This window comes from Idiotropiscis lumnitzeri, chromosome 1, assembly GCF_059441095.1.
Source record: "Idiotropiscis lumnitzeri isolate Australia: NSW breed Sydney's pygmy pipehorse chromosome 1, RoL_Ilum_1.0, whole genome shotgun sequence".
In the NCBI taxonomy this organism is placed as follows: Eukaryota; Metazoa; Chordata; class Actinopteri; order Syngnathiformes; family Syngnathidae; genus Idiotropiscis; species Idiotropiscis lumnitzeri.
This window is the reverse complement of record NC_142391.1, coordinates 9,344,770-9,365,706: the sequence shown is the minus strand read 5'-3', so window position 1 is coordinate 9,365,706 and position 20,937 is coordinate 9,344,770. Positions and strand designations below refer to the sequence as shown.

The 20,937-nt window shown below is 40.4% G+C and overlaps 1 protein-coding gene across 5 annotated transcripts in view; it reads right to left on the bottom strand.

Moving 5' to 3' along the window:
- Positions 1-2,748: 2,748 nt before the first annotated feature.
- The window catches only part of LOC148343097 (regulator of G protein signaling 6-like), a 40,798-nt gene continuing 22,609 nt past the window's right edge, over positions 2,749-20,937 (bottom strand). For 2 of the 5 annotated variants that reach the window (XM_088315343.1, XM_088315336.1), the window contains exons 3-16: positions 15,579-15,678; positions 13,340-13,390; positions 13,159-13,265; positions 11,321-11,372; positions 10,110-10,174; positions 8,558-8,634; positions 7,587-7,668; positions 7,156-7,230; positions 6,964-7,065; positions 6,666-6,838; positions 5,636-5,761; positions 5,046-5,232; positions 4,555-4,644; positions 2,749-3,530 (exon numbers count right to left, since the gene is read on the bottom strand). In XM_088315343.1, coding sequence (XP_088171469.1) covers positions 3,372-3,530; positions 4,555-4,644; positions 5,046-5,232; positions 5,636-5,761; positions 6,666-6,838; positions 6,964-7,065; positions 7,156-7,230; positions 7,587-7,668; positions 8,558-8,634; positions 10,110-10,174; positions 11,321-11,372; positions 13,159-13,265; positions 13,340-13,390; positions 15,579-15,678 — 1,446 coding nt within the window. In that variant the 3' untranslated portion in view covers positions 2,749-3,371. Of the gene's footprint in view, positions 3,796-4,554; positions 4,645-5,045; positions 5,233-5,635; positions 5,762-6,665; positions 6,839-6,963; positions 7,066-7,155; positions 7,231-7,586; positions 7,669-8,557; positions 8,635-10,109; positions 10,175-11,320; positions 11,373-13,158; positions 13,266-13,339; positions 13,391-15,578; positions 15,679-20,937 lie in introns of all 5 variants that reach the window. The other 3 variants (XR_015846507.1, XM_088315351.1, XM_088315359.1) reach the window with 3 other exon arrangements.

Here is a 20,937-nt window from a genome sequence, read left to right as displayed (position 1 = left end):
TAAGGGTAGGGGTAGGGGTAGGGCTAGGGTTAGGGTTAGGGTTGGGTTAGGGTTAGGGTTGGGTTAGGGTTAGGGTTTAGGGTTAGGGGTTTGGTTAGGGTTAGGGTTAGGGGTTGGGGTAGGGTTAGGCTTAGGGTTAGTGTTAGGGCTAGGGTAGGGTTAGGTGTAGGGATAGGGTTAGGGGTAGAGTAAGGGTAAGGGTAAGAGTTAGGGTTAGGGGTTTGGTTAGGAGGTCTATAAAAACACCAATAGTGTAAGATTCGAACCAGGGTCGCCTGTACACCAAGCAGAGTCATTAACCATTAGACCAACACAGCTGGTCTACACAATAGGATTCTTAAATAGGGTTTATATTTAAGGTCATTGGTAGTTTACGTTTTTATGGTTAGGGTTAGGGTTAGGGTAAGGGGTTAGGGTTAGGGGTTAGGGGTTGGGTTGGGGTTAGGATTGGGTTGGGTTAGGGTTAGGGCTAGGGTTGGGTTAGGGTTAGGGTTAGGGCTAGGGTTAGGGTTAGGGTTAGGGTTAGGGTTGGGTTAGGGTTAGGGTTGGGTTAGGGGTTAGGGGTTAGGGTTAGGGAAATTAGGGTTAGGGTTAGGGTTTAGGGTTTAGGGTTACGGTTAGGGGTAGGGTTAGGGGTAGGGTTAGGGTTAGGGTTAAGGTTAGGGGTAGGGTTAAGGGTAGGGGTAGGGGTAGGGCTAGGGTTAGGGTTAGGGTTGGGTTAGGGTTAGGGTTGGGTTAGGGTTAGGGTTTAGGGTTAGGGGTTTGGTTAGGGTTAGGGTTAGGGGTTGGGGTAGGGTTAGGCTTAGGGTTAGTGTTAGGGCTAGGGTAGGGTTAGGTGTAGGGATAGGGTTAGGGGTAGAGTAAGGGTAAGGGTAAGAGTTAGGGTTAGGGGTTTGGTTAGGAGGTCTATAAAAACACCAATAGTGTAAGATTCGAACCAGGGTCGCCTGTACACCAAGCAGAGTCATTAACCATTTGACCATCACAGTTGGGCAACACACAAGGATTTAGAAATAGGGTTTATATTTAAGGTCATTGTTCGTTTAGATTTTTAGGGTTAGGGTCAGTGGTTTGGTTAGGAGGTCTATAAAAACACCAATAATGCAAGATTCGAACCAGGGTCGCCAGTACACCAAGCAGTGTCTTTAACCATTAGACCAGAGGTATTCAATTAAAAGTCACAGAGGTCCACGACGAAAATTTCTTCCAATTAAAAGGTCCGAACCAAAGTCCAACTTCCCGAAATGTCTAGCCTATGTTCACATTTTTATGTCGTTTCAATATTTAGTCATTTTCAACAGAACACACTTATATACTAAATATTTAGCAATGTTTCCATTAAACACCTTTGCCAGTCAAACAAATATAAGGCGTTTATTTCACATTCAAGAAAATGTGGTTCCAGGAATTTAAGGGTGCCACTTCCAGAAAAAAACAGCAAAAGCATTGAGTTAACATCTTTTACCTTTTTTTTTTTTTTAAATCAAAGAGTTATCAGTTATAAAAAACGGAAAGCCTAATTATCCAAGTAAACCAGGTCAACATGTTCAGTACACAATCAATAAAAATGGCTGTCCTCATGAAAAACTAATTCAAAATGAGCTTTGACGCCACTTTTTCTTTTGAATATTTTTTTAATTTCTCTTAATGAGAAAAATGAGTTTGTGACTGCCCTGCCAGTGACTTAAATCTGGGTTGGAAACAGAGTCAGGGCCATTGGGATTTGGTAGATTATTTCACACATCTGGGCTTTGTGTTTTGCTTTAAATAATGTTTGTGCAACCACATTTAAGCACTCCTTCACAACTTCCCCATCACTTGAACGTTTCCCCAAAATCCATGATACTTTTACTGAATATTTGTTTGCATGCCGCTGGGATGTAGACGAAAATGTAAAACTCTGTGGTACTGCACTTGAAGTTCGATGTTTTTGCGTCAGCGGATAACCATGCACAAAAGGGCGGTGCTTTATTTCGTAGTGGCGCTTCGCAATGTTGCGACGGGCTCGGAGCATATGATGCACACTGGTTTTGAATTGGCTGCAGCCAGAACGAAACTAAATTTCTCCGTCCATTCATTTAAAACAAGACGCATCGACCTCGCTAACTTTTTAGCAAGGCATACTGTCAGCAGCACGCTCTTCCGGTCTGCTGCGCAATTGGCAGTGGATCGTAAAAAAAAAGATTTGATTGGCTCAAATCAGTGACGCCTTTTCCGTATTTACTAGAATTGCAGCGCCAACGTTTGCGAATGCGCCCTGAAAAAAAAAATCATAGATTGGCCATGGGTCCGGTCCGAATCATCCCGCGGTCCGGATGCGGACCGCCATTTGGTGATGCCTGGTTTAGGGTTTAGAAGTAGGGTTTCAAACTAGGGTTAGTTTCGATCAGGGTTCAAATTTAGGGTTTCAATTTTGTTTTAGGTTTCGAAGTAGGGTTTTAACTTTCATTTAAAAAATAAAATGCCAAGAGCCGCACGTGACCAAGACTCACTTCCACTAACAACCCAGGTTTGACAGTTTGGCGCCATCTTCAGACGGATCAGAAAGAATACAAAGAAAGGATGGCGATGAATAGACAGATTCAACACAAAAGTGTAAATGGGTGTTTTCGTGACTGCATTGATGCACTCAATGTGTCCGAAATAAAAGGAAATTTTGGTTCTTGCGTTGTCTTTATTGCTGCAAATCAATGGACCCATTTTGGCAAAGTAAAAAAAAAAAAAAAATTTGTGAAACAACTTTCAGCATTTATTTTCCAAATGTGCTTTTAATAAGACAGCCATACACAGTATACATCAATATAAAATATAAATGTATCCGCTTATCCAACAAACAACCCGTCGTGTAAGGCGGCTTTGTCGCCATGTCGCGCTGAACATCGCCTCCTGTTAGCGCTCCCTTTCCGTCAAAAGTTCTGGTCTTCAAGTCTATCCCAACAGGCCCAGTGCCGCGTGAGCAGTCCAGTGGCAGCGTTGGAGTGCCGACGAGCAGCCCAACTCCGTGTGGTCGCCCCTCATTGGTGGGTTCAAAGTGCCCCCCCACAAACACAGTGCGTCAAGATGATTGCATCAGGCCAGATAGACGTTTGCCCGTCAATGATTTGCTCTGGAAAGTCCAGTCAAGAGAAGAGTCAAATGCATCCATGCGTATTTGAAGGATCCGGAATAGAAGCTCTATTCATCATCTCAAATAATGCTAACAGTTAGCATAAAAAATAAACGCAGAACAAAAAAAAATATCGGGATATTTGGCAGCTGGATGAAATAATTTAATTTGACCTCAACTTTGGAATGTCCAACTGTTCAAAGTTTCAACACTTTTTCCTAACAAGGACCTAACCTTGCGGAAATCAGGTTGTGATAAGCCAGCATTAAGACGGAGCATAAATGCAGGTGGCCAGTGTAAAAATGTTGAAAGTGGTGCGGCAGCCATTTTGCACCAAGCGAGTGAACATGCTGATCCTTACCACACTGCGAGTGAACTTCTCCAAGGAGGTGCGGCGGCCTTGTTCAGGGTCTGCAGGTTGTTGCTATAGGACGGGCATGGTTTGGGTCAAGTATAAGGGAGGAGGGGGAGGGGCGATGAGATGGGCGGTGATGTTATTAGTCAGGGAGAAAAATGGTCAGGACGCACAAAAATGAGGGGTCAAGGACACAAACATGGAGGTTTGGGTGGGGAGGGATGGGGTGGCGGCCAGCGGCGGGAGCAACGTTGTAACAGCAAGGGACAGAAAGGCTGGCGTGAGCAAAAGTAGTGATTTGCTAGAAAGATCCATATTACACTACACGAGTGTTCTATAACAGAGAGGAAATAGCATTAAAAGCAAGAAAAACATGCATGACAACATCTGCCTTTATAACAACGACAATATATGAAATGGAGAAATAATTACAGTTACGAGAAAAACAATTACAAAATTTGATAAAAAAGAAAGAGCTCATTAGGAATCATTAATTGCGACTTTTTGCAGACCGTCAATTTTAGTGAGCGCCTGACATGAGAAATTTCAAAACGTAATCCTGCTTTTTAAAATCAGTTACAGAAAGTCAAGCACAACATTCAACCAATAAAAGAATTGTTCGAATGCAAGTAATTAAGATTAATTAATTAAATCAATTCAAAAAATTAAAATTAAATAAGATTTCATTTACTGCTTTCAGTTTCCGTAAATATGAAAATTATATACAAAAAAACCAAAACATTTAATCATTAAAAATTCTATTTTGGTTCAACTGCTTCTACACATTGGTGTATTAACCATTACACAAACAAATGTTGCTTTAGGTCAGCTAATTTAAAAACAATGTTGCTATATTGTTATCCTAATTTTGTTAAGCACTGTTTTATAAAAAATATGGATTTAAAAAACAATAGATGAAAGTATAATATGAGCAATGTGCATATTTCAAAACACTTTTTTTCTGCCAACTTTATTCATTTAATTTAGCAAAATTAAATTGAGAAAGATATGAAAATGAAGCAATCAATGCTGATGTCAATGGAAAATAAAAAAAAATAAAAAATAAAAATAAAAATAAATAGCAACAGCTCACCTTCTTTCTGGCAAACAGGAGGTCTTGGTAGATGCCGGATCGCAAAAAGCGTGCATAGCTGTCACTTTTCATTAGTGTGAATATGTGCTCCTGAAACGAGAGAAGGGCGGGGGGGAGGGGGAGACAGATGAAGGGTGTGTTGAAAGGTGTCACACTTGAACGCTCCGTGAACAGGATCCATCCACAGAGGATGGCCCAATGGAGACATTGGTGGGCTCGGTTGCCTCATTAAGTCGTGACAATTAAGTCGTTCCTCTCCAGCTATTCAATTTCCACTTTTATAAACAGCAACTGGAGATTTAAACTGGTTCTTTTTGAGAGTCAGTTCCCAGTAATTGTTTGTCTGACATTCAACTTTTTGGTAGTCTTTAATGTCTTATGTCATCCTTGTGGCATATATTGATAAATCATGCCAGATAATACGGTTTTGGTTTGTAATAGATCAATTTTGGAGGAGAGTTTAAATATGAGAAACATGGCACAGCCATCACCTGAGCATCCTCAAAGCTGTAGCGCCCGGGATCTTTCAGATTCTGACTGGTGCGCTCGTAGCTGTGAGAGTCCAAGTTGATGGAGCTCGGCGCTCCCTCGGCTAGAAATTCCTGCCAGATCTCCTGCGCCCTAGCGGGAACATCTTGCAGCGGCTGACGCTTTAGATCCTGCACCGCCAACCAAAACCTGAAACGGTAACATATGTCCTAACTTGAATCAACAAAAAAAATAATAAATGATCAAATGCAAAATTTTGTATTTTGAGAGTGAAAACAGATTTATCAAAATGAGAATGCTGAAAAAAGTTACTTTTGCTTTCTTTCTATTATGCATGTCCTCCTGAGACATGAGGAAAAAATTATATATTACAATTTACTTTTTTTTTTTTTTTTGCAATTTTCTGCCACCTTGGGTCTAAAGCAACAACTCACAATTAACAATTTTCCCAAAATATTTTTACTTAAGGATTTATGACATGTCCACTGTCTTCATTTTGTCTCCAGAAAAAAAAAAAGGCCACTCAATAAGCGTGGCCTTCAAAGTTGACCTCTGCTTGAGATCATGCCAGAACTCCCAACGAGCATCTCACCGCAAGTTCTCAGAGCTGAACTCGGATTCCAGGAACTTCAGGAACTGGTCTCTTCCTGCTGGGTCTTTAAGCGCTTCCTCCAAGGAAAAGCCCCACTTCTTCACTCTCGGCTGGGTGGGGTCATGACTATTGAAAACAGTCACAAAATGTCATTGGAATTATTTAGGGCAGACAAACCGCCTGACCAAAAACTAGTTTATTAATCAGAGCCTGAAAGAACATTTTCAAGAAGTTTGTGACCCCCATTCATTGTGTATGTGGTGAGGGGCGGAGACTACAGAACGGAGCGACTTGTGCCATGAGGGCAAGGTGCCTTGAATTGAAGAATGTTCTACTCGAATGTGGCTTTTTTTTTTTTTTTGGAGATAAGCAGCTCTAATTGGAGAGGAGCTGATTGAGTGATCTGTGGCAGACTTATTTCCAGGTAACGGCATGAGGCCTTAATAAATGCGGTGACTCAGCATCCCGAGCTTTGGGACGCACGGAAATTTATGTTCAATATACTGCTCAGCCTGAACTATATCTCGACGTGATCTTAGTGGAACTGTGGCTCATAAACGAGATTAAACTTGTCAAGCCATTGGTAGAGGATGCACCATTCCTTCACTGTTTGTTTAATCCACCTTCTTAAAACGAGAATAGCTCGGGCTTTCTTTTGCAGACAAAGATGCATCTTGGTGAGGTAGGATCTTCTTGTCTAAATCAGGATGAAAAAGTAAGTTTTTAACTCCCTGGGAAGATGCTATGCCGTATATACACATAAGCACTTCCAGGCTGGCCACCAGGGGGCGGTGTGCCCGTTCATACTGAGCGAGTGGTGAATTAAAAGGGCTTTAAAGTCCGGCAATGGCGGCAAATGGGCCTCCCATGTTCTCTCTAAATTGGTCGATTGGAAGACAGGTTGCTAAAAATGTGATGAACGGTTAGACAACCTCAAGCTTCACTATATCGCATTAATGTTTAAAATAGACTGGTCAGGTCAACACTTTTGGGACTGCAGCCATTTTAGGGCACACCAGCTCCACTGTACCTTGCCTCCATGTCCCAGAAGGCGGTGTCGTCACTGATCCAAGGGTTGGAGGGCTCAACGGCTGACGCAAGCGGGTCGTACTCCATGAACTGCTCGGTATAGCCCATGAGACTGTCGGCCACTTTAGAAAACTTCATGCAATGACGGCCCAGCTGGAGGTTTAGGAAGGTGATCTGATGGACACATCCAGTAATGAGAAGCTTAAATAAAAGGTAAGAGGTCATCACTCTGAGTCCCGGCGGTCGTTATAATGGATGCTGGGTGATGAGGACCTGCGGGGCACCATCAATTACTGTACCTCCTTCTCAACATCCTCTTGGGTGAGCTTTCTGGCTGGCGGAGAGCTGATGTGGACTGGACTGGGCTGGCTCTGGCTGTCATCTGCCACCCCGTAAACTGACTGAGGGGGTTATGGATGTGAACATTTGCTTTGAATGCACCATTGCAATAAATAAATAAAATTCATCCAATTCGTTTGGGCTCTCGTCACCTTTTTCACCCTGTGTGGGTTCTTCTCTCGGCGACACTTGCGGATGTCCATCTCGGTGGTGTTGACGCAGCCTGGCTGTGGAAGACGGGTGGGAGCGCTTCTGCGTTAGATCAACAATGCACTGTCGTCGTGCTCAATGTGAAGCTGCTACTTGCTAGACGTTATACCACCACTACATCACAACTATAGACACCATCAATACTATACAAAAACAACAGCATGCAAATCTAATCTATGTGCTGCTTTTAATATCGTAACATGACGAAGACATTGGGGCAATTTTAATATTGCGATTAGCGTTACAGCCTTACCAATAATACAAAGAAAGAAAAAAAACACGTTTGGCAATCTGCATGTAAGAAGACATTTTTCTTTTTTTCTTTCTCTCATTTCATGCCGTTTCAATAGTATAACTTCCGGGAGTGACTCACCACTGGTCGATGAACATCCCAGAAGGCCCGCTCTTGGCTATCAAGGACCTTTCTGTCTGCCTTGTCCTTCTTTCTGTCGATTCTGATTAAAAGGGAAAAGATAATGCATTCAGGGCTATTTAATAAAAAAAAATAAAAAAAAGTGTCAGGGCCCCACTGCATTGCATATGTTCTTTTTTTGCAGGAACTCTCTGTCCATTCTCAGTTTGTCACAGAAACAGTATAGTGTGACATTACCAATATCGTTATAAGCCTTTTCTGTTGACGAAGGAGTTCTGCTCCCAAGACATCCCGATTGCATATACAAGTAGAAAGACTGTAGCAGCAAAGCCATAATTAGGAGTATACATTTGTATTGTAACATGTCTAGGTCTTGGAAGTGGTGCAAACATCATATAGGTCAAGTTGTAAACAGAGGATGCCTTGTATCGGGCTATGCAGCATCAAGACTTCCCGAACAGCCACAACTTTCTACACAAGCACAGCGCCATTTTTTTAAGTACAATAAATCAAGATTAATATGCAATTGTTCTGTTAGTGGATGAAAACTAAAATATTAATAACTTCATTGAACTTGCCAGATTCTTAGTCATCATCGGGGAAAAGCACTGGGAAAATTCGACTATATAATGCAATTTTGAAAAAGGCGGATGTGATATAGGCTTACACAAAATGAGTTTGCAAAGAACCAACAAAACAATTCAAATGGCTAAATCTATTAAAATTATTTTTTTTTTAAAGTGGGTACTTTTTGATAATGAACATAAATGTGTTTGCACATGCTTGACAACAGAGGGCAGTGTTGGAAAAAAAAACTCGGTCATGGGGGTGGCTGATGACTCTAATGGGTCCGCAAAGAGAGGGGTTGTCAAGAAACATCATTGAAGTGAGGAAACCAAACATGAATGTAACCAGCGGTTTACTTTGCAGTCATATAACCGCATTCACACGTGATGCCTCACATGACTCACTTGACTTGTGCTTCAGCCTGCATGAAGATGAACTCCCACTTCCTGGCGAAAGCCCTTTGCAGTCGGGCAAGGTTCTCCTGCAGGACCCAATTGCACGACATGACGGAACAGTTAGAATCCAAGGCCTTTGGAATTTTGTACACATCTTAACAGTATTTACTGGGACGTCTAGATTTGATCCAGCAAATGCATTTAATACGATGGAATCAATCATTTTTAATAAATGGTTTAATACTGAAGCATTGGTTTCCTTGCTTGGAGTAGAACAATGTTTCCCAAACCACTTTAAGATCCAGAGATGATTTGACCACATTTTTTTTTTTAATTTCAGGAGCTTTAACAAAATGGTAGCCCTTTGAAGAAGTACATCCAAGTTTCGAAAAAGGTTGGTGACCCGCGCACTCGAGGTTAAATTCTTATTTTTTGGACTTGACTATGCAGGAGGAGTCCGTCACTGTTTGTTAGTATTCAGAACATAAATCTATAATCAAAAAGACGCGCACAGTGTGGTGACAAATAAAAATATGGGACATGTCGTTGTGGTTTGTGAGACCAAAATGTAAACAACACTTATTTTTTATTTATTTTTTTTATTTGGTTGCATGTCCGATGCGTGGCACCTGACTGTGAGTCCGTTCACTGCTGTTTGCGGGACTCTGAATGACTGAGTGGTCCTGAAAAACGAACGTTTTCCGTGATTTAACGCAAACGATTTGTGATGTTGGTGTGTAGATGCAGCACTCAACAAGAATGATGAATAACGATCTGGTCAGCACAAAATTGTCCATACAATCGCGGACAACCTTTTGGCAACAAAGATGAAGTTTCACATTCAACTGCTTGTACGTATATTTTAAGATTAACAACATTGAGATTCGCCATAATTATCCAACCACTATCAGGGCGAGCTGCTATTCACATCCAACAATCGATTATTTTTTTACCCTCTACGATGTAGATTTCTGATTATTGTTGACCAGATGTTTTGCTTCGCCACAGAGCGTTGTTAACATTATGCAACGGCAGCATTTTTTTTTTTTGTTGGTGGAATGCGTTGAGATATCCCGAAAGCAATAAAGTTTGGGAAACATTGGACTGGAATATCATGCTAATAATGGCATGATCTGGTTGCAATGTGTTCGCACACACCTATTGTATTCGGCTGTATTTAATAAAAGTACCGAGCGAGCTTCTGTCATCAAAGCAGCACATGACCAATACAAAGAGGAAACACTTCTCAAGCGGGTGTTAAACAGTGAGCCTAATGAGGCCCGCAGCCATAAAGTGACCTGGATATGAGAGAGGGGAAGTATGCTGGACAATACTCGCAGAATCATGGGGAATATTACCGCACACTGGAGTGCTGTTGTATGATAATGAGAGCTCAGTGAGCTGGCTGCTAATTTTTTTTTTTTTTCCAGTAAATAACCGTACTTGTTGCTCCTAAAAATATACAAAATGCATTTGCGCGACGACATAAAAGCTTGTAATTTAATAAGGGCAATTTCTGGGAAGTGCTTTTAAGACATATCGGGGAAGTGCAAATACTTACAGACTCATAGTCAGCAAGCTCCAGCCTGGCTTTGTTCTGCATGGTGCGCTTACACAGGTAGATGGCTGCAGGGCCACACAGCAGCGGAGCATGAAAAGGCCACATGAGTTAGTTTGAGACTGCAAAACTAGATCGGGTTCTACAAAACAATGCGGTGCAGACGAAAAAATGGCGGTTTTCTCCAGTTGCACCCAAAGGGCACTGCATCATGTCTGCAGTTCTTCAAGTGACAAAATTCAAACGATTTGCTTCAAATTCCCCCGCAGAGGCACACTTCTGAACCATATGCATGATAAATATGCCATTTTTAATTGGAACAGAACATATGTGCAGATGTGTTTTTTTTACCCATTAAACCAATGTACAGAACAATACATGAATATATTTTAATGCTCAGATGCAAACACTATGAATGATGCACAATTCAAGAAAAGGATTTCAAGCAAGAAAAAAATAAAAATACGTCAAAACGACTTAGCAAAATGCATCCATGTTACGGTGCATACAAATGGCGCAGCAACATGAGAGACAAAATATAACAGTACTCAGCCAGATTCTTTATCCTCGGCATAAAAAAACTAGTGCAGAACTGGTAAACTGAGAGGATCTTGTACTCAATAACAGTATACCCATCTGTGTTATAGTGCCCCCAGGTGGCCAAGATGTGCACACCAGAAGGAGCAGTATAATGATCACTCAGTTAATATAAAGTGTGAGCCACCCCCCCCAATAAAAAAATCTATTTAATGATGTCAATACTTTAGATTTGTATAAAAGCACAATATCACAGAGTATTATTTTTCCACTTCAATTCTAAATTCCTTGCGTTTTAACATGACCAATAAAGATGATTCTGATCTTGACATACACGAGATGTACAAGGCTTGGGCCACCCTAGCCGTAATTCATCACTACATCAAGACTTTTTGGACAACTCAATGCAGGCTAACTTGAGGACAGTTGGGGTAATGTTTTTTTTTTTCCCCCAGCATGACAGAACTAGTACGTAAAGTATGGGAAGGCCCTTAAAGGCATGCTCAGTTGTTTAGTGCGGAAGAATTTAAGCCGTAAATCTCAAGCAGTCACACAACTCTGGGATTAAATAGAACAGCAATTCCCAGTCTAACATCACATTGTTATACACGAATAGTGGGCCTCGCAATTATTATAGGGAACAGTATTTTGAGGTGCACACGACATATGTGACTCACCATAGTCTGTGTTCTCAGGCTCCCAGCAGTTTGAAGGCCAGAAGTATGGAGACTGGAAACAGAGGGATACAGTTTGGTTTTTCTTATCTACAATATGCAAGGCATTCTTTGGTGTTGAGGCGGACAATTATATGACTGCTGCATGTTACCCCGATCCCCCCCCACCTCCTCGCTTTAATATTTGTCTGCAGATGCAACTCAAGTCTTTCCTCCGCTATCCATATTTAATTATCTCTTGCAATGTTACACACACACAGAAGTTCATTCCCAAGTTGGTTAATAATGCATCACTCCTATCTTGCATGCATTCTTAATAGTAGAACAGAATTAGAACTTGGTGATATTTAAACAGCTTTCAGTTTTCAGCCACAGTTTGTCAAATAGGGAAAGGGCTGACGATTTAGCTTGTTTTGATCATGAAGACAAATTAACATGCTTTTCACCTGCATTTAATCTACTTTCAACACCGCAAGAGGGTTGTCTGTCTTAATGGCCAGACATGGATTGAGATCATTAAATCTCGCCCTATCTGGAGCTACGACTGAGCAATAAGGGTTATTGCTAAAGCGGCTGCCAGAGCTTAAAGCACATTCTCGCTGACGTGCATTGCTTCGTTTAGGACAGTCAGTCGGTGTTGCAAAGTTAGAAACTTTCCAAACCCCTCCAGCTGAATTCCCACTAAGAATAAGAAAAAAAATCAAGAAAAATGATTCCCGTGCAATCATAAAAGTGTCTGGTGCAAGGTAATTACTGAGTGACTTGTGCTAAACATTTTCATCGTCAACATTGCAAAAAATCAACATGTTAGGAGCTCTCAACCTGAGGCATGAGTTTCCAAGCCACAAATCTCTCAACTCCCCTCAACTCCTTGACAACAGATAAATGAACCAGCAGTGCGACGCCGAGAGCTGACCCAAACCTTCACGGGGCTGTAAGCAGAATTTGATTTGGCGGGGCCGGCTCTCACCTTGCTTGACTACAAGCAGTACAAGTGTTCAACTTGGATATAGGCATTTTCAAGTTTGTGTCTTCTTTCATTTCACAGGACATTAAAGTTTACTGCAGAACCACAAGGCTCAAAAACGGCTTCGACCATCAAGCTGCGAAATGCACCCTCCCCCCGCGCCTCATTCCACTGTAAGACCTGATGACCACACTGGGGGAGTGATACATATCTGTGCACATTTTTTTTTTTAACTCAGTGTTTCAAATAGTGAGATGCCCAACTGATTTTCATAGTACCGGTGACAATGGCAATTTCTTTTATGGTTCAAGCCTTAGGTCCAATTGTTGCGCCTTAAACAATTGTAAAGGGACTTTTTTTCAACAGGATATCAGTTGAAAAAAAATCTGTTGGAGGGGTGGAATTTATTTTAATGCTTGTTTGAAGAAATTAAGCAAATCGCACATTGAAACGTGGGCTTAAATGTTGTTTTTTTTTTTTTTTTTAACTATAAAGGGGAAAAATTTAGTAGATTGTTTACCGACCATTTTCTTAGATAGTGAGAATGTGGTTTTGTTGCGTTACAAAGACATGAGCAGACACATATGCCAAGTGGGATATGCACTCTGGTGGCTTTAAAACTCCATCATGAGGCAAGCGTTCCTTTGACCCAATCAAAATTTGGAATACCAAGCCGGATGAAAATATATAACAGGCCTCCACTGGTGGCGCTTTTTCAACAATCCACCTGTCATGTCAAAAAAAAAAAAAGGAACAACCTTTGGGTGGGCTGAATTGTAATCTTAGCAAGGATTGTTGTCATTAACACCACAAACAATAAACCCAGTCACCATATTATTCAGAGGCCCACAAACGCACATGAAGATTTAGTCACCTGAAAGCGGTAAAGGGTTCCATCATCTTTGAGCGCCAGGACGTGGTCAGAGATGGGGAAGATGTAGCCGTGAGCAGCAATCAGACTTCCCAAGTGGATGGCCTCAGCTATGGAGACAAGGGAAGCTTTGAAAACCGAACGCCAGCGTGGTTGCATTTAATGACAGGAACCATGCGCATACCTGGATCGTCGATAGAGAGGTTTTTCATCAGCCACTGAACAATGTCCGTCCCTGTTCAGAAGGAGAAAATTGCTTTAAAACGGGTCACAGCACCATGTCTGAAACGGTTTGCACAAAGGTTGCAATCTAAAGAGAAATTGACTTTGGTTCCAGGTCACAACAGTCTGAAACGGCCATCTCAGAGAACTTCAGGCAAGGTGCAATAACTTGAGAAAAGTAAATAAAAAAAAAATATATTTTTTTTAAACTTGTGAAGCTAAGTTCAACTTTGGAATGTAAAGGTGAAAGGAAAGCAAAAACTCCACAATAGGATTGAGGAAATGTATTTGCCAGTGGGGGAAAGATGGCTATTGAAATGACTTAACTGAATTAAAAGAATAAATAAATGAAAAGAAAAAAAGTACTTTATATAAAGCCGTATACAATAAATTTTTACCGTATCCAACAAAGTTTTACATAAAGTTAAAAATGATTTAAAAACAAAAATGCCACCATTTTTTTTTATTATGTGTATTTTATATTTAATTCAGAGCAGTATTTATGGGGGGAGTTCTTACTTTAGTACAGTTACTCTTAACCACTGAGCGAAATCATAAGATGAGCCGTGAGAAATCAACCAATTTCACTTAAATGGTCTGAAAATGTACTACAAACGCATCTTTATTCATCTACGTACAGTTTGCCTGCAAAGTATTGTGAAAGGGAGAAGCATTAAATGCTCTTCCACTAGATGATGCAGTTAACTTGTGAATCCAGCTTTTACCATTCTCACAAGTCATGGCGCGTAAACATGAAGGAAAAAAATATTTGCGAGTAAACTGAATATATTATTTTCGTATGTATTTTGAAATCAGGTCAGTGGTGCGCTGTGAGATTTTTCCAACGTAAATATCTGAATTTGTTAAAGACTGGGGATACACTGTCAGACTTGACCTTAAAGCAATGGTTGTCACACTTTTTACACCAAGTACCAACACAAAAAAAAACTAATGGCTCTTAAAATAGTGTTGAAGTAGGCCTAAGAGTTCAGCAACGAAGAGAGGTTTAATTCCTAAAAAAAATATGGTATTTGTGTAAAATATTGGTTTTGAAATTTAAAAAAAATACTGGGGTGGGCAAACTTTTTGATTGGTGGACCACATTGGTTTCTAAAATTTGACAGGAGCAGATGGAGTGTTTTGGCAACCTCACCTTATCGGAGAAGAAAAATACATTTAATTTCAAATGAAAATGAACAAAAGCATTACAACATATGTTTTTGACACCACAGTATTTAGAAAATAAAACATTAACAAGGTTTATTCATTTAATTTTTTTCCAAGTTTGGCAGGCCGGATTGAAACGTTTAACGGGCCGCATGTGGCCCCTGGGCCGTAATTTGCCCACGCCTGGCTTAATTAAGCTTGAAATGCATAGAAGTTTAAACAAATTTATGCAAATGTTTAAAAAAAAAAAAAAGATGCATGCAAATGTATCAACGTTAAATCCAAGTGAACTTGACTGCACCCAACATTTAATTCAGCTATTAGTGCGGGGGCCTCATTTTGACCAGCAGCATACTGAGATTCTCTACCAAATAGCCTCGAACGCTCCGAACTCTGCTTAGCAACATGGTTGGAATTAATTGAGCTGGAAAAAGAACACTAATGATTTATATTGTGATTGTCAATTACATTTCAGTTGTGATTTTTTTTTGAAAACTCCCAAAAAATTGACAAAGTAATAGCTGCTTTATTTTTCCTGGTATATACCCTACCATTATTTTTCACATTAAAACATCACTGAGCAAAGCTGCAGGTCCTAGCTGTCTAAACATGGAAGCGCTTTCTCTGCTCTTGGACAGCATAATATTACTTTATGTGCTCGGTAGAGGCTGCAGCGCGAGATTGGAAGGCCGTCGGGTAGAAGAGTGACTCAAGCGGCCAGGAGCCAAAGATGATTCATGGATCGTACACATGAAGCATCGCGGGTGCCTCCGCACAAAAACAGCAGCGAGGCAAATAGCGGCATTACTCTGCGACAAGGTCAGCGGCCCACTACGGGTGCTCTACTCAGTGACAGATGTCTTATAGGCAACGACATCACCAGTCGCCAGCTGTGACAGCGGCAATCTAAATGAGCCCTAAAAAGGTCAAGTTTGCTTTACGCATCGTGACTCGTACGTTTGGCCACATCTATCAACGCATTACCGAGGGCTGCGTCGCTGATGGCGAACGTGCACAGAATGCGTTGCGCTCACCTGATGCCACACTGGGAATCTTGGACAGGAAGCTTTTGACAGTTCGAATGGCGACACCTCCCGCTTTCTCATCTTGTATTCTCGAGACGATGTCCTCAATCTGTAAGGAGGGCAGAATGTTAGCAGACTATAGCTTTTGTTTCAACTCTGGACTATAATTGGGAATTCAACCAACTTAAAAAAAAATAAAAACAAGTCTGAAACGTTATTCACCCTGAAATAATGACTTTTCTAAAAATACACTAATAAACAGTTTAGAATATCACTCTTTTGTACAAATGCACCATTGTGTCGTGTCAAATTTACTAAAATGGATTTTGGATTTTCTGGTGATGCATTCAAAAAATAGGTAGAAATCAAGAGAAATGGTGAAGGTGGGAAGTGTACATTCGTGTGCGGCGCACTTTTTCCTTCTTGAACAACGGCACTGGTGGAGTTAGGATTTTTTTTTTCCTTCGGGGGCCAAGGATCATGTGTGCACAAAAAAAAAAAAAAAAAAAAAAAAATACAAATTACAAAAATTCTTCAGAAAAGCATATTGGAGTCCAAGCATATTTTGGGGAGTGGGGGGCAATGCCCCTGCCGCCCCACCCCTCTAGCTCCGCCAGTGAACACCAGTCTGACTGATTCAATTCTACCTTTGCCCATTTCGACCTAGACGACCGAGAATCTGCTCAGTTGTTATAGCGCCACCTGTTGCTTTGGCATGTGCTTCCCAGCCTGCACGGTGTCTCGAATTGTATGCTTCAATGAGTTTAGTATAGAAGATCACTAATCTTGAGAACAGAGAACTTGTGACCTCACATTTCAAAGTCCTTCCAGCAAAGTGGAAGTCACAGCAGCAAATAAGAGACCAACTTTTTTCAACCATTTTTATTTCCTTTAAATGTAACTGCCCATCATTTCAATGTACTCTAGTGCAGAAAGGTCAAAAATGCTGCCGTGGGTGCAGATCAACATTACATGACCAATACTGGCAGAGCCCTAAACATTCCACACCCACCATCTAAAATTAGACAACACATCATCAAGTCGCAAGAATGAACACACGCCACAAGGGACCAAGTGTCGAAGACTTTGACTCAAGGACAAACGCATTGTTTTTAAATCAAGTTGGTGAGAGATGTGACAGGTGTGAACAAGTCCTTGAAATGTTTCTGAGCATAAGCAGTCTGGTCAGGTTAGCAATTGATATGCGGCGTTGAATGGAGTCTTCTGAGGAATCAATGGACGAAAAAAAACAACAAAGTTTTCCAGACCAAGCCAAGTTGTTAGCAGACTCCTTTGGTTATTTTGCGCTCCAGTTGACAATTTTCTTCCTTTTTTACGATAACAGAAGAAGCTATTAAAACCACACTGCATTAACCTTTAAGAACTGTTCAGTTTTCATGCATGTTCCAACCCCCAAAATGATATTCCACAGCCCAAGTGAGCATGTGTTTTTCAAGCCGTGCAACCTCAAAGGTTGCAATGATGTCATGTGCAATGGACAGTGTTGCCCGAGCTACCTTAAAAAAAAATAACTTGGTTAACAGATTTGCTTTAAAAAATAACTTGTAAAAATAACCACTTTAGATTACAAGTTATTTTAATAATTATGTATCAGCAGATAGACAACGCCGCTTAACAAAAGTAAAAAAAAAGCTTTTCCATTAAAAGAAGTGAATGTCTAACAGTGAGATTTAAGAACAGCTTTTATTTCTTAAAGATAGTTTTTACCATACCATAATTTTAATAAAAACATAAATGAAAATTCTGGAATTCACATAAATTGGCTACTTATTATTTTTTCAAACATTCTTTATAGACTTCACTTTTTTCACACATTTCACTCGACACGTTTGTAAATTAATTTAATAAAGGCAGTCTTACCTGTTTTGTCATTACAAAAAGTCAACAACTATAATAGTGATTAAATTTGTGAACTTCCTGCAGTCACGATCTTTTGGGATTTTATCTTGAATGCATACTGTGCTACAATCATTTTTTGTGACATGACATGAATTTCTTCAACTGACTATAAATCTCCGAGAGATAACGCCACAAGTATTAAGATCCATGCTTGAGCGCTTGCATAGTATATCAGTTTTACAATTCTACCACCACCATCTGTGTGCTTGACAACAGCGACATCATTTGAGATCAATTACACTCCCAAAACGACAACGCAGCCAGAAGTCCTTTTTGCCCCTCGTCTTATCGTGGACTTTAAAGTGCGGCGCCGTGAGAAGAACTCATTACCTGCCTTCAGGATGTCGACACACGAAACATGGGGCCCAGTTAACAGAGAGGGCACCACCTATCTCTTGCATGTATGCACTAATAGCAGCTATGGAGAATGCCTGAAAAGTTCACAACATGGCTGCGAGCGTGTGATAACGGCTCTTTGTTCCTCGCTCTCGCCATTATCTGAAGGACACTTGTGTATCTTACAAGCGCACTTATATATATATATATATGCATTATACGAAAGTCACACAGAGAGACAGTATATTTGGATTTGTAGCACATGTGTGCAAATTGGTATGAATGCACAAAGCTTTAAAAAGCAAAGCACAATGTTCCTAATATTTAATAGCTGCTCTCTAAAAGAAACATGATAGGGTTCAGTGTGTATGAAATATAATTTGAATCAACATCACTAGCCCTGTTTAAGACTGTGGAGGGAAGCCAGAGTACCACGAACAAACACGGTGAAACAAGGGAGAACAGTCAAAAAAAGATCAGCTCGATTCGCAGGTAAATTCTGATCACGGAAAAGCGTCCGGCTTTGACGAGTTCCCAAATTGATCTTTCCCTTTTCGACCCCGCGTGTCTGCATACTTAAAACAACATTCTTTCTTCAAATAGGTGACAAACAGGAAATCCATCTTAAAGGGTCATATGTGACTTAAGCATGTGATATAGGCAGGTGGTTAAAAAAAACCTCATTAAAGCCCCGTGCCCTTTTCAAACCATGTTGGCTGGTAATGAAGCTATTAAACCAGCTCAGTGCTCCACGCTGAGACTTGAGTATCACTCGGAAAGGTCCACTGCCTCTCGCTTTGCCACCCGAGACTGAATTCGAACAATCAAATCAAGATTCAACTCCGCTGATTTTCAGATTTGCACATTAAGTTCATTTTGCAGAATCGGTCCGTACTCACCTGCAGGCATGTCGCTAATGTACAGCATTGCACAGCTCACAGCTTCAGCGTCCAACGGAACAATATGCGCTAAGATTTGGCAGATTCTGAATGTCTCAAAACATGCAATTGGGGTAACACATACTGTAGAAGTTCATTTTAGGCATTCACTTGTCTAGAAAGTGTGGATCTTTCTCAACATCCGAACGGGAAATCTTTGGACTACCTCACCATCGGAACAAAAATATAAATATTTTTAAAAAGTTTAGACAAAGTTGCACATAATTATGCAAACAGTGCACATGGTGGAGGCAATACAGTACATTGTTTACGTGGGGGTTATTGCGTCCTCATCTTTTATTCATTTCGTATTAAAAATCTTTGGTGGGCACAGTTATAGCTGCATTTTGTCAGTGAATAGGAGAGTAACACCATCGCCTTATAATGAAATACGCAGATTTTTTTTTTAAATGGCAAAATGTGATTTTAAATATTAAAAATTCTCATTAAAGTGTTTCATCATATCTACATTTAATTTGTAAATATAAATTACTACATTCAATATCAGTTAGTTCCTTACTTGCTCAATTATTACTACACTTCCAATAAAGAAATGCACGCACCAGTTATTGAAATATTTGACAAGCGAAAAATACTGAAAGTTTATCATTAGAAGAAATCGGTTATGCTTCTGAGGCTTCTTTGTTATATCTGGCCTTGAATCTCTATAGCAGAGGTGGGCAAGCCTTTTAATTGGCGGTCCACAATGGGTTCTAAAATTTGACAGAGGGGCCGGACCAGGAGCAGATGGATGGAGTGTTTTGGTCACCTCACCTCATCGGAGAAAAAAAAAAAATGCATTTAATTTTAAATGCAAGTGAACAAAAAAAATTACAACAATATATATGTCTTTGAAAAACCACAGAATTTAGAAAATACAACATCAACAAGGTTTATTCATTAAATTTTTTTTTCAAGTTCGGCGGGCTGGATTAAAATGTCTAATGGCCCGCATGTGGCCACTGGGCTGTAGTTTGCCCACGCCTGCTCTATAGGGTACAAGGTATTCTTGGAGCAAAATGCAAGCCATCTCATCATAGCATCTCCATCTGGGCTCAACAGTTCAATGATCCAAAATGCATTGCTGAAAAATGAAATTAAAAATAAAATAAAATAAATAAAAAAAAAAAAAGCTCGATAGGTTGTGCAAAAAATGACAAATGACAAAATTAACCTTCCCTGGACGCCATCATTTACAGAACACAGTGTAATTTTTTTCCCTTCCCTTTTCCAATTGTATTTAGTGTCATTCAAGTGACCGCAATATGTTGGAACACAAAGCTTACAGGATATATTTGATCTAATGTCTGTCATGTAGTGTAAGCCGAGGGCTGAATGTGTGCCGCTATAATTAAAAAAAACTAAACAAAAAAAAACATGACTTTCTCTGAACTGTCTGTTGAGAGTCACAGACAGACAACACTAGCGGAAAAGGTGACGATGCACATGAGCACGCAAGACCGCCTCCAACTAGAACGAGAGGTGCACCGGTTAGCTTGCGAGCTCGCACCTCTCTCCATGACATTGAAAGCTTCACAACTTGGTGGGATTTATTCCAGACACCAGAGGCTTTAACAATATATTTTCATCATTCTAACATGTAGGGATGCAGGTGAAAGAAAAATGCTTGATAAGACGGTATTTGACTGACAGTTGACGGGGGCGTGGTTTAAGCGCGGTGATTAAAAACGTGTTTTTTCATGATTTTGAAGCCAGATTTTATTTACTTGGGGCCAGTTGTTCAAAAGATGTCATCTGGATCAAAGTTATAAACTCAGTTTTTACCATCCAGGATCACGTGATCGGGTGTATTTTTATTCCAGTTAATCAAAGCACATTGCGAGGGCAAAGCACTGTGCGACAATGCTTGTCTTGTCCTGCACAATGTTGCCACAAAGCACAACCTCTCTTTGACGAGGTCAGTGATGCACCTCAGCCAGTTTCTAATAGAGACGTGCCTGACTCACGATGCAGTAAGGGATGCGATAATCAGAAACGATTTATTATTATTATTTATTTTTTTTTTTTAAATATGTCGAGAACTCATTTATTTTTTTAATTTGGTGTTTGTCAGTCAATTCCATGCACATCTGTTTCAGAAGCCGTTTTTCATTTTGATTAAGCCATTTAAGAACTGAACCAATAGATTATTTAAAGTCCATTCTGATACTTCT